This window comes from Glycine max, chromosome 7, assembly GCF_000004515.6.
Source record: "Glycine max cultivar Williams 82 chromosome 7, Glycine_max_v4.0, whole genome shotgun sequence".
Taxonomy (NCBI): Eukaryota; Viridiplantae; Streptophyta; class Magnoliopsida; order Fabales; family Fabaceae; genus Glycine; species Glycine max.
In genome coordinates, this window is record NC_038243.2 from 35655487 (window position 1) to 35669610 (window position 14124).

The following is a 14124-nucleotide window of genomic DNA, read 5'->3' on the forward strand; positions in this document are numbered from 1 at the left end:
GAGATTTCAATGACTAGTTGGTGAATAACACCCAAAAGTCCACAAAACAACAGAAGTTGTAAGCATTAATTCTTCATTTTGAAGGCAACATCTAAATATAAAACGAGTTGTATCTATGTTCCTTGATTGAAAATATTAGGCACAAGGTTGTCTAAGACAATTCACCCCATAAAACCCGTGAGCATGATGGTGCAACTGTTCTATAAGTTGGGATACAGTAAAGTCAAGTAGGACAAAGGTTATCATATAATAATGATATATAAGCTGCAATTGCTGGGGCATAGTACCCTCACAATCTCACATCAATGAGGACTAGCAATATACACTGAATGCTGCAATATCTGTTGATGAGTAAGTTTCTTACCATTATAAGATCTTTAATTATAGTTCACAGTCACCTGTTCCAAAGAATGTAATTGATCTAGAATTAACGGTGCATGGGGGTGTCGTGGTTTGGTTTAAAGACTTTTTTCTTCCATGTATTGGCTTTAATGGTAACTTCACCATCAACTGGTTGAAATTAAAGTTGCAAAGTTTATCAACTTTAAGCTGACTCTTGACTTATTTTTCCAGGATATATTACCTAGAGCTCTTTTGATATCAGAATTAGTTTCTTATGGAGATTTCATCCATCAGAGGGTTACCTGATGATATGGTAAGAATCAAGATATATAACTCTTGTTAATAGTTGTTTTTGGATCTAGGGTAAATTAATTTATGTTCCCTGACTAAATTAATCTAAGTTGGAACTTGGAACCATTTTAACACATGCATGGTGAGTTAAAATATGGCATTTGGTTGGAAAACAAGGCAAATATCTAGTATAGTAATACTTGAATCTTTCCGGCTATGGACATTCTGAAAGTTTTTTATTGTATGATGTATGATATTTTCTGATTTCGAAGGAACAGGAAATAATGGAGGACGCTACCTTTCTCCATCAGTGGCACCTGAGTTCTATTGATGACCCTAACTTACTACCAATAGCTGCTGCTTTTGGAGAAACATTACAACATCATGCATTCAGTACTTATCCAAACTTCAACCCCAAAACTTCCATGGAAACTACACTTGCTGACGATGAAAGAGGCACAAAACACCACAGAAACATCAGCTTGAATCCCAATAGCAAAAGTGCTCAGACATCATCAGAGACACAATTTGTCTCTTTCCCAAATCTTTTCTCATTTGTTGATTCCAATCACACAACTCCTCCACCTGACACTATCTCTCAAGGAACCTTGGGGAATCATAATAACTATGTCTTCAAGGCATGCCAAGAAGCCAAAAAGACTGGGAAACGTTATAAACATTCTCAACCTCAAGACCACATCATAGCTGAAAGGAAGCGGCGAGAGAAGCTCAGCCAGCGGTTCATTGCTTTATCTGCCCTTGTTCCTGGACTACAGAAGGTATAAAGAAAATATCAATGTGAATTTTGCCCTCATATGGTTCTGCTTTTACTGCATAAATGTTGAACACATATTGGAGTATTAGTCCTTGAGATTATATAACTGGTATCATATATGTTAGTTCCTCTTATATTTTACTTTAGTCCATAAAAATTTAAAAGGACTAATTAACTTGGTATGACTATAGCAAATTCAAATATTAAGCTACAAGTGGAAGATAATTTTAAGGATTTGTCTATTAATTATCTCTTTAACTAGCTGTATAATATTAGAAACTGTTAATCAAAAAAATATTAGAAACTAATAATAATTCAGATCTTGGTTTGGTAATTTGTTATTAGTGTGTGCTTCTAACACATACATTCGTCTCATTTTGCAATGTGCTACTAATAACAGACGGACAAAGCTTCTGTTCTTGGAGATGCTATCAAATACTTGAAGCAATTGCAGGAGAAAGTAAACGCTCTTGAGGAGGAACAAAACATGAAGAAAAATGTGGAGTCTGTGGTAATTGTGAAGAAATGTCAACTATCCAATGATGTTAACAACTCTTCTTCAGAACATGATGGTTCATTTGACGAGGCACTGCCTGAAATTGAAGCAAGATTTTGTGAGAGAAGTGTCCTCATAAGAGTACACTGTGAGAAGAGCAAAGGAGTTGTAGAAAACACAATCCAGGGAATTGAGAAACTTCATCTAAAAGTCATCAATAGCAATACCATGACATTTGGAAGATGTGCCCTTGATATAACAGTTATTGCTCAGGTAATCTTTGAACATATTATTATATTGGCTGAAACCAACAAAAAATTAAAATTATATTGAATTCAAGTTCCATGTATGCATAGCAGTAACATCTAGTACGCAATGAAACTTTTTGTTATGACACGGTGGCTAGAATAGGTATATGCTGTCAATGGTTTTCTATATACACGTTATATTTTTACTACATTGATGAAAAAACATGTTCAATTGCTAACCATGCATCAGTTTTCATAATTATTTCCACTAAACTGTAATTTTTGTTTCAATATGGGAAACATTTATGCTATTTACAGATGGATATGGAATTTTGCATGGGAGTGAAGGATCTTGTGAGAAACCTACGCTCAGCTTTTACATCTTTCATGTGAGAACGTTCTGTTAGTCCATATTAAACCGACTTCAAAAAGCACAACAAGAAGAATAGAAGTTACAGTCAACTATATATATATATATATATATATATATATATATATACCAGTTTAAAGTTTATGTTCTTCGATAATATTTTATGCTTACATGGCCTTGTGTGATGTCTGTCATCTCATCTATTTCAACCATATTCTTCTTTTTGCATGGTCAACTCGTTGACCATGTTATTGGTACCCACCTGTTTCAAGTTTCAACAGTTACTATACAGTTGGTTAGGCATTTTTTGGCAGGAGGTTGAAAAGTTCAACCGGTCTGTTTTCTGTCCCTTTCTTACCTAAATCTGATTTGTTTCGGTTTTAAACAAAATGTGATTGGTAAAAGGTGTGAAGAGTTTGAATATGATTTGCAGGACGTAAGTTGAAAACTCTTGCAGCTCTTGTACCACTATACTTGTATACTTCATAGAAGTTTGGTTGAAATTAATGGAATGGAATAATTGTACTATATCTTTTACAAAGTGTGTATAATTTGCATGCATGTAAGCATGTTTCCCATACACGTCAAATTTCATGGACGCTACGTAAAGGCATGATATATACGTTGCAAAAGTTAATGCTACGCTACGTAAAGAGTATATTTTATATAATGGCATAGAAGTTAAAAAAAATGATGGGCACTATAAAATATACTGATTTGGGGGGGACAAGGGAGGAAAAGCTTACATAAAAAGTGCAAACATCGATCTTTAGAAAATTGAAAATTGAATGGATAGGCGAATGAGAAAGGGTGGGAAAGCTTTGCAAGGGATCAAATTCGCAAACTCATAATTCATGTCTTACAACTTAATTAATTGTGTTTTTTAAGAAGGTAAAAGGCTACTAGAAACACTGTTGAGAATAGTAGATTGCTGAATTTTAGTCAAGTGAAAAGGGAAAGTGGAGATCAAGAAGGACCACATTAGAAGTTGTAAGAGAAATCTCATGGTAAGTATCTTTCAAATTTTGGGTATTAACCAATCCCAAAGAAATACCTCACCTAAAAAGATAAGGCTTTTTGTTGTTTCTCAAGGAGGCACTTAATATGGCAATATACACCTGTTGGTTTGAGTTCTCCATTGATATGCTTGAAATAACTATTGTGTGTAGCAAGAATATTAGATGGTGTATATCTATATGAAAAGCGATCAATGCCCTGGTTGCAACTAAAAGATTAATTAAGAGCCATGATCTGGGTCAGATTGTTTGTATCATCTTGGTTTTAAAAAAATTAAACCACTACATTGCACATACATATGATGAAAACTAATTATGGTTCTTACACAACATCTTGGACTATCCTGTTATTGACAGAGGATATTGTTGTTATCTTTTGTTTCCTCCATAATTTTGGCCTTGTGTATTTGATGTTATTTTTATCCATAAATAAGGAATATATTGAAGAGTGGACTATTTCTGTTAGATCTTATATGATTTGTCATACAGAAAATATGACCACCAAAATTTTATCAACCTTGTCATTTTCTGCATTCAGCAATCAGCATAATCTAAAGGACAAAAGAGCCATTACTATTTGTTTTGCACTGTGAAATGTGTTATGAATATGTTAAGATTAAAGAAAATAAGATCTGGAATTAGTACAAAAGGCTGATATTTTAGTATCTTTCTGAGATTATTAAGCAGTTCCACTGATGTCAAATCCGTTATCATCAGCAATTACGGATGACACCAAAAATTTAGAGTACTATTCTTAAGAAGAAGAAAAAAATCTATGAACAAAGAGAAGCATTACACATGGTCCTTATATATAAGAGACAAAAACTAGTTTTTCCTTATCACATTTATTTTCTGATGAACTCTACACCCTTCTGGATGCTTCCTGCTAACTCTCTCTTTGCCTTTTCCAATCCAATCCTGTTAAGCATTACAGAGCAAAAGTTTCACTTTCTGTACTTCTTATTGTATCCAAGAAAATAGGGAATAGTTTCATATACTACAATGATACCTTTCATACTCATTCAGGGGACCCAGTTGATAAACCTCTTCTGCTCCAGCACGACCTAGACGTACCTTGGTTGCAAAGAAGGGAAGTTCCGTAACCTATTGAAAACATATGATACTATTAAACAAGATCTGAAAGAGAGGATGAAGCAAGGAAAAGGAGTTGAAAATGGCACCTGAGAATCAACAAAAGCACACTCCACTACCCCAGCTTCTCCTTTTAAGCCACGGAGGCATGCACCAGCAAACTTGGCAGCTGCATATGCCTACACAATCAGGAGTGAGATTTCAGCTTTGCTTGTTTATCTACTAGGACTTTGTTGACACTTAATTGATAATGCATGCAACTGTAGAAATATGAAGATAAAGTTTATAAACTATTAACCATTGATAGTGTTGCAGAACCTGTCCCAGCTTTTGCCTGTAACATGAATAATAATACTTCTTATTAGATTATGATGAATATTCAATCACAACTAAATATAGACAGGGAAATAACAATGTATTTTAGATTTTTTGAATATCTAAGGTCATGGATATGAAATCAAGGTTGAGCAATTGAGATAATCTATTCAGATTTCAGACAAGTACTATGCTTCATTTGTTTGGGTATCTTCACTTGTTTGAACATCTTAAGCAAAATTGATATAGTCAAGTGCATACTGCATAGTCTCCTGTGATAATAAAGGAAACTGGAGCATGTGTGTTTGGATAGATGGTGACAAAATTGATTTCGAATAAAATTGATTTTCTAGAATTAATTTTGGTAGAAGTAGAAGCTACTCCTACTTGCTTCAACTCTACCGTGGTTTTTTTGCATCATAATTGATTCTACCATAATTTTGAAAACAATACAAACATGCAAAATTTGATCAAAATCAAGGTTGACTCACCTCACCATCGTCTATAGTGATTTTGAAAGCTATCCAAACACACGCAATTGCATCATTCTTATATTATCATAGCACCATAAACAACTTATAGTTGCAGCATCATACTATATGTTTCTCTATTATCCATTCATATTTCACAGTTGATATATTGTAATAGGCAGATGTCAGTAACTGAAAAGGCGGAAGCATAAAAGTTGACACTGACACTGTCATCAACTCATCTTACAAATGCCCAATGGGATAAGCACATATTTATATGAGCCCAAATTATCAATATATTATATGCAGTAAATATTGTGAATTATCCCTCTGTCACTCCAGTCACATGTTTGGGATATAGATTTACGTGACATTACCTCAACAACTTCAGTTCCACCATTTTGGATGCGATTTGTCAGGTATTCAGTTTCTTCTGCAGTGAAGCTACTGCGAGGCTTAACCTGCAAAAACCAAGTTTGAAGAAGTTTCAGTGACCTGTTTTATAATATTTTTTTGAAGTGAGGGAGTATCCTCTACAAGACCTGTGACAAAAGAGGCAAAATTGTGACACCAGCATGACCTCCAACCACTGGAACATCAACCTCTCTTGGATCAACTCCAAGTACCTCTGCCTGAAAGAAGAAAACATGGCAGGACATACACCAGCCTCTATTCATACAATTCCAGCATATACTATAAAAATCTCACAATGTAGAAATATCTGCTCTGTTCAACCCACTGTAATACTACTATATAAACAAACTAATTTGATCAAACAGTTATCATTTGATTATAGTTTTAGCTTGTAGTCCCCAAGATATTTTATTTATGAAACACAGCTGGAAGGAAATTTCAAGGAGTTATAAACTGCTTGAATAAGAACAGCAAAGCAATGCTTACCACAAAAGTATTTGCCCTCACAACATCAAGGGTCGTAACACCCAGTAGTCGCTTTGGATCATATGTACCGGCTTTCTTGAAAACCTCTGCAGCAATAGCAACTGTGGAATTCACTGGATTACTAATCAAGTTGACAATTGCATTGGGGCAGCTCTTGGCAATTCCTTCACAAAGGGTCCTCACAATTCCAGCATTTATTTTAAATAAATCATCTCTTGTCATCCCAGGTTTCCTTGGTACCCCAGCAGGTATGATTACCAAGTCCATGCCAGTGAGTGCACTCTCAAGTTGTTGCTGCCCCAGAAAGCCACGAACCTACAAACCCAACAAAAATTGCATTATTTGAACAAATAGCAGCTAAACATTGTTAAGTTCCATCATCAAAATTTTGTCAATAAAACAATTCCTTGATCCTTAAAAATTAAAATACTCCCCCCCCCCCCCCCCCCCTAAAAATCCCCCATCAGTACCAAAGAGGAAAACTGTTGGTAATCAGAGGAAGAGGAGGATACAAATCATAGGCATAAGCCAAATAGAGAGAATAACTCTCGAGAGATGTCATATTCATTAAAAGACAGTAAAAGTGAATTACAATGCTCCTATTTATACAGTTTGTTAACCCAACCATGTGTAACTTAGTTCTTAACAAACTAATTGATCATATACTCTAATAAAAACTATTGTAACTAGCCTCAGCATTAACACAACAACTGCAACTCAGTCTTATGTTACAATTCAACTGACAATCATTAATTCTATGAAAATGGAAATTACCACAGCACCAGTGTCCATGTGGCTAACATCAGCAGTGACACCAGGGGTGTTGACAACATCATAAAGATGAAGAACTGAAACCAATGGGTTCATCTTCATCAGCAAAGAAAGGGGTTGACCAATTCCCCCAGCAGCCCCCAAAATTGCAACTTTGAATCCAGGTGCCCCACCCTTTGCTCTGCACTCAGCACTCTTAAGAAGAACATCACTCCCTTCCTGTCACAACAAAACAAAAAAGTTCTTTTTTTCAAATAATGGAAGCTCAAATCTATTTATCATGCAAGGAACACATACCAAGTTGTTATTTACTCAAGTATAAATAAATAACTCTTTGAATGGAGATATAAGTTTGGCCTAGTAATGAAGGGAGAAGGAAAGGAGGGAAAAGCGGTGGGTTCGAATCCCCTATTAACAAAAATTAACAACTAACAACTAACTTGTGCCGATTAAAAAAAAAAAACAACTATTTGAATGAAAAGCTTTGAAGTCTGAACTAAAGGTATGTAAAAACTGAAGTAAATTGAATTGTTGAAGGAAGAAACCTGGAAATTTGGAGGCTGAAGATGAGCAGAGATTCTTGCAATACGCTGATTGGCTCCTGCACGCGCTTCCATTGGTTATGTTACTTATGTATATTACTATTACTATTAGAGAGGGAGAGTGAGAAGTAGTGTGTTGAAGCAGAGGAGTTATTATATATTAGAAAACAAAATGAGGGGTGCAAAAGAATTTAAAGTTATGACCAGAAAATAAAATGAAATGGATAAGGACAATAATGGGAATGAAGAAGATGACATATATGTTCAATGCTTTTCCCTTTTAATATAAAATTTTCTCAATTTTGTGTGGAATTCAGATTTCTGAGCCCTTATCCTATCATCTTCTTAGGCCTCAAGTGAATGTGGCTCTCACAATTTTAACCAAAGTTCCACCAGCCTCTGTTGCCGTTGAATTCTGATAACAATTCGTGAATATGAAGGCTTCTAGTGGCCAAAAAATTCGGGATGAGGAAACGTTCAATATGTTCCACGTAAATTGTCATTAGTTTTCGTGTGATCAGTTTGATACAAGGTAGAAACTGAGAACTAAAAGAGGAGTATATTAAATTATAGTTTAATATCTATGCATTGATTTTATAAAATGTGATTGGTTCACATATTTCTAAACTTCTTTTCTTGTTCTGACAAAAACCGAGCATTTTAAAGTATCTTAGGACAGATTTAAATATGCAGATAAAGTATTTTGAAAAACTTTTTTGATGAAAACTTGTTTCTGAACTTAATAAACGAACAAACTAAGATAATATAACATGTTGATTGTTGGGCATGTTACAAGATACCAAAGCCAGCAAAATAAAAAGGATAGAGGGATAGAGAACTTAGCACATGTATATATTTATCCTGATTATTCTCTAATGTAAAAAAAAAAAAAAAGTTACCAAAATTATGAAAAAAAAAAGAGATGTATTAGAAATACACTTTATAACAAACTCTTACTTCTAAAAAATCATACTCTTACTAACACATTCCTTGATTAAAATTTATTAAAAAATAAAAAATTAGGAGAAAGAGTTATTAAATAAAATACAAAATCCATAAATTTGTGATTTTCAATAGCTTTTGTTCTATAAGAATGTGTGTTAGAGTATGTTAGATAATATGTTCTTGGAATTAAAAAAAAAAAAAAAAACAGGGTTACATTTCCAAATGAAACTTTCTAGCCCAACCAACTCAGGCCTTATACTGGGGAAAAATGCTGGACTTTTGCTATTTATACTCCTCTATTTAGTAAATATGTTCTCTTTCCCCTTTATTTTATTTGAATTGACCTAAATAACCTTCTATTTTCCCCCTTTCTTGAAAGATAACCTTTGCATGGTTCACACTCCCCACTTCTCCACCCTTGCTTCCACATCCCCTTCCGCTGCACTCCCTCGTCTTCTGGTTCCAAGACCCGTTCAACATTTATGTCAGCAAGTTTGTCAACAAACTCTTCTCAACTTTCGCATCATACAAGCTAGTAACATGAACATGAAAAAAAAAAAAACAATTGTGGTGGGGAAAAAGTAAAAAAGAAAATAATTTAATTTCAAAAATACCTTCTAGAAACATAATCACTATTCTAAAAAATACCTTTCAAAATATTATTCACTATTCTAAAAAGTATTTTCTTGAACCCATTTGTTTTGATTAACATTCCGAAAGATACTCTTCCGAATGTTAACACAAATAAACTAAGGTCCTAGAAAGTACCTTCCAGTTTTCATAATAGTTATTATATTGCGTTCCAAATAGTACTTTTTGCAATTGTTAAAACAAGGGTCATGACATACTTGGTTGCACCAAGTGTTGAAGTTTCAAGGTACGATTAAATTAAATATAACGCATAACATTCACATTGAAGGATATGATGAAATTGTATATAGATCGCACATTATTGAGATTTAAGTATTTTTCTTATACAATTTGAATATAGAAGTGTCATAGAACAAAATGAAGGTAAAGTTTTAATACTTTTGATGAACAAAGAAGAGAAAAGGTAGAAAATAGACAATAATGATTTAAAAAGTAGGATGTGTACATTTTTTATGTAAAGGATAGTTTTGGTATAAAAGAGTATTTATAATAATAATAATAATAATAATAATAATAATAATAATAATAATAATAATAATAATAATAAAATAAAAATTAAAAAAAGGAAGTGTGAATAGAAAAGGCCGAAATGTTGGGTCACTAGAGTTTGAGTTATCTCAACCCAGCTCATTTAACCTGTAGGTTAAGGTGGATTTAGGTTAGGTTGGTCCATTTTTCTTTTTAATTTAGAAAAATTTAGAAATATTAAATTAAAAAAAAGGAACGGTGTTATTTAATTATTTATTCTAAAATAACTTAAAATAGAGAGAAAAAAAATTATATTTATTCTTATTTTATTTTCTACATTTTCTTTTTTGATTTTTTTTTTTAAATTTAGTGTCTCACCTCATCAGCTTGTGTTGGTTTGAGTTGTGTTGGATTGACATACTTTTTAAGCAACTCGTTATGAGCAAATCAGAGTAAGTCAAGTTGATTCGGTTAAACACCTATATATTTTTCACTAAAATATTAAACTTACACAAATATTTTGTTACACAATAGTCTCTTCATATTGGAATCATTAAATATTCTTTTCAGATAACCTCTCCAAGCTTAACAAGTAAGTATTTTTCAGCATCTTCATGATTGATAGAAACCAAGTTTTATTTGCCAGAATAGCCTAAAAGGCTTTACCACTCCTTTACACTAATCTAACTAGATGGCTTAGGAGAAATCAAATACAACCGAAATAAGTAGTAAGTATGATACTAAATATGTTGAAACTTGAGTTGAAACGCTCTTAAAGTGGGTAAACCAACAAAGAATTGAGTCAAAACTCACTCCCATTAAGATTTACACATTTTTGTTTCAAAATTCGGAGTGAGTAGAGGAGAAGATAAATTAAAATAATTTGAGTAAAAGCTCACTCTCAATAAGATTTACACATTGACTTAATTTTAAAAATTAAGAGCTCAAATTAATAATAAAATTATCAATTGAATAAATTAAATAAAAAAAGAGATCAAAAGAATAATTTAATCATTTTTTTACTTAATTTAGTAAATATCAACTTTATTTTTAATTTAAATTTTTTTATCAAGGCTAATTTGGACCGATACCCAAGTCAAATCTTAAAAATCATAATCAATAAAAATATAGTTCTCGTTACATATTATATTTAATCTAGACTTTATTCATTATCATTCCTACTAGTAACAACATAAATACATAGATGATAATACATAAGCTAATATATAATATTCATAATTAAATTTATTGAAATATAAACAAATAATACTTTTTCACTTTAATATTCAAAAACCCATTTTCACAATGACAATTTAAAAAATATGGCTTAAATCCCTTTAAAAATAATAGGAAATATTAGATAATCCAAAATATTACCAGTTTTCTTTTCATTTATTTGTTGTTTTATTAGAGAAGTTTCACAAATGTCTTAATAGCTTCTTCAATCACATCATTGTATGATTAATTGAGCGAAGTATTTAGCTTTCTTTCGTCTAAGTGCATTTTTTGTGGTAGTTGCTTCATAAAGAATAAAGCTCTTGTGAGGAGATTGAAGCTCCATATCAATTTCAACTCCTTGTTTTCATTTGATTCTTATTTCTTCTATTTTCTTCAACTTCGTACGTCTTGGGAGTGAAGTAGTTTCTCCCTGCTTAAACTATGCTCTTTTAATGAGTATGTGATGATAATTGCAAAGGCTATCTCAAAATTATCACGTGAAAGATTAAGAATATATAAACACTATATAGTTCTCAATAATTTTAGCATGTTTTTATTATAAAGCATTAACAGCCCTCATTCTGGTGTTCATTCTTCTCTGATATAAGGTCAAAAAGACACTTTCTAAGCTTTAGAATTTGTTCAGAATGTTCGCCGATTTGTTGTCAACTAACTCAAAATACTCAATCTTTCTAAACTGCTTTCATCTTTTGCTTTAAGCAATTTTTTAAGACTCAATTGTTTCTTTTTCCTTTGTTTTCTCTTGAAATCAAAAGTTTGCTTTGTGACATTAGATTATTAGAAAGCTAATTGTAAGTGTGGACCAGTACGGTGGAACTTGAGGGGAAAAAATAAACATTAGGGGGCCAAAATTATCAAGATTTTTTTGGTAGAGAGAACTTTTTGTGAGTTGGATTTTTGGGGTTCGATAGCATATATCAAACACACGTCCTTGTGAATTATGAGTTTATTTCTCATCATCTAGATCAATCTTTGCTGCTACAATCTTTAATACTTAATTTTAAGTATTTAATAACTATTTAATTATTAATTATTTTCTCAATTGATTGAATTTTATGATATTAAAATTATTTTTCTATTTTATTGAATTGGCTACAACTATAAGGGCTGATATTATTTAAAAAATATAATATTAATTTAATTTTTTTATAAAAATAATAACAAGAAATAAAACAATTAAAAGCTATCTTTTTTATGCTTTTTCAATGACCAAAATTTGTAAATAAATATTCTTTATACTTTTTTAATGACTTAAAATCATTAAAATTGAAGAATGAATAACTTTAAAGAATGTTTGAGAATAATATAGAAATCTTGTAAATATTGGCTAAAAATATAAATATTATTAATAATTATTTATATATATATATATATATATATATATATATATATATATAATTTAAAAAAAAATGAATGGGCCAAGACCGGCCACAACAAAGCACTGTCACTGCTTTCTAGCTCAAAATCTTTTTCTTTTAGAATATGTGATTAAGACCATGAAAATTTAGGTACTTTTCTTCTATCACGCAAGGAACTTTTAATAATAATACCATATAATGAAACATTAATTCTGTTTTGGTAGTATTCACTCAAACATTAACACATATAATCATTTAGTATTATCCACCATCTCCTTCTTACTAAACTCGGCTATCAATTTCTTACACGTATGTATGCTCTTTTGTTGCAGAAAAAATTAGGGGAGGGAATGGTGTCCAAATTCAAAGCGGAAGAAGCTCTTATACACCCTAAAGAGCACTTACAAAATAACATGCATTTATCAATACCATGTATTTATGCTTTAATACTTCCAATGGTCGTTCTCACGAAAGCACTTAAAAATTAAATGCATGGCTGTGTGCAAAAAGAAAACACGTTGCATTTGTTTAGTATTATTATATAATATATGATAACCTTCGTGTGAGCAGGTGCATTCAACTCGTGCATTGCGAGAGGACTAATATAAGTTTTATTTTGCCCTCGTGTAACACGAGATCATATTTTAAATATAAAATGAAGTGCTATGCATTAATATTATAGATATCAATATGAATATGAATATGATGTGATATAATGAATAGATAAATTTATCTCTTAGATATTTACTCTCTCATATACCATCAAACATCTGAATTAATTGATATAAGTTCTTCAAATTAATTACAATCAGTAATTTCGAGTTTAAATTTTGAGTATACAGTGTTAAATATTTATGAAATTTTTTTTATCATTCATAATAATTTGATTTTATTCAACTCTAGTGAAAATATATTCAAAGATTCAATTCCTAAATTTGTGTGTATGAATAAAAAAAGTATGTCAAAATAGGTTGAATTCTTGAGTCAATCTTCATAATTGGAGAGATTAATTCTTAACTAGTCAAACATACTTTAGTTTACAAAAGAAAAAATTATAGATATTTGCATGGTTTTATAATTTTCTTGAGAAGTAATAACTGTCGTAATGAAGGCAATTATGAGAAAAGAACTCAAATGCATCAAAGAATTTTCCTATATAAATTAAAATGTGATACTATATATTGTTGGAATATTTTACATTCAAAGTGTTTATTAATGCTAGAGTTGTGTGGGTAATGTTATTTTGCTTCACAAAACAATTATCTGTACCGAAAATAAAAATGTGTTTTTCTTACAAAATAAAAATGTGTTAGGTAATTGTTATATTAAATAACTTTCCATATTAAGAAGCAGAACTGTAAAAGGAGTGTAATTTCTATGCATTAACCGATTAGAAACAATGATAAATATGATATTTGAGTAGTTTTGTAAAAATTAATAAATTTATTATATATGACCATTTTTAAATAAATATGACATTTAAGTAATTTTTATCTCGACTTTTTAAGTAAACTGCTTCACAAATTTGATCTCAAACGACCTTAGTCAACGTGCTTATACATCTAGCAAGTCCCCTTCTCCGTTACATATAATATAACTATATTAGGATATTACCATTAGTCCGATAATGACAGTGGCAGATTTTGCTATTTTCTTATGGTTGAATTAGCTATCATGCATTGTCGCAAATGGAGATTCTTCTGAATAAGACTCGTTATTTAACAAGAGAGAATAAAATACTGCGTTCGAAATCCTAACTCACATTTTTTACCGTATAACTATGTATTGTATTTCTTTATAAAAAAAACTATGTATTTTACTTATATTTTGAGTTT

General features: G+C 31.3%; 2 protein-coding genes across 5 annotated transcripts; one reads left to right on the forward strand and one right to left on the reverse strand.

Moving 5' to 3' along the window:
- Nucleotides 1–275: 275 nt before the first annotated feature.
- LOC100799262 (transcription factor bHLH19) lies at nt 276–3047 on the forward strand. Of its 4 annotated transcripts, none has more exons than XM_014777560.2 (5): nt 276–351; nt 574–655; nt 906–1412; nt 1809–2177; nt 2471–3047. In XM_014777560.2, exons 2-5 carry the CDS (start codon nt 617–619, stop codon nt 2543–2545), a joined length of 990 nt encoding a protein of 329 aa, XP_014633046.1. In that variant the 5' UTR covers nt 276–351; nt 574–616; the 3' UTR covers nt 2546–3047. The 4 variants fall into 4 exon arrangements, with proteins under 4 accessions (XP_014633046.1, XP_003529273.1, XP_040873268.1 ...); XM_003529225.4 differs by having other exon boundaries at nt 278–351; nt 912–1412; XM_041017334.1 differs by lacking the exon at nt 276–351 and adding an exon at nt 352–494.
- A 1071-nt stretch (nt 3048–4118) lies between these two features.
- Nucleotides 4119–8248, reverse strand: LOC100799793 (malate dehydrogenase, glyoxysomal-like). Its single transcript, NM_001252960.3, has 9 exons — nt 7632–8248; nt 7090–7305; nt 6316–6630; nt 5958–6047; nt 5793–5876; nt 4929–4964; nt 4720–4809; nt 4548–4642; nt 4119–4456 (listed from the first exon to the last, which is right to left on the reverse strand). Exons 1-9 carry the CDS (start codon nt 7701–7703, stop codon nt 4384–4386), a joined length of 1071 nt encoding a protein of 356 aa, NP_001239889.1. The 5' UTR covers nt 7704–8248; the 3' UTR covers nt 4119–4383.
- Between the last annotated feature and the right edge of the window lie 5876 nt (nt 8249–14124).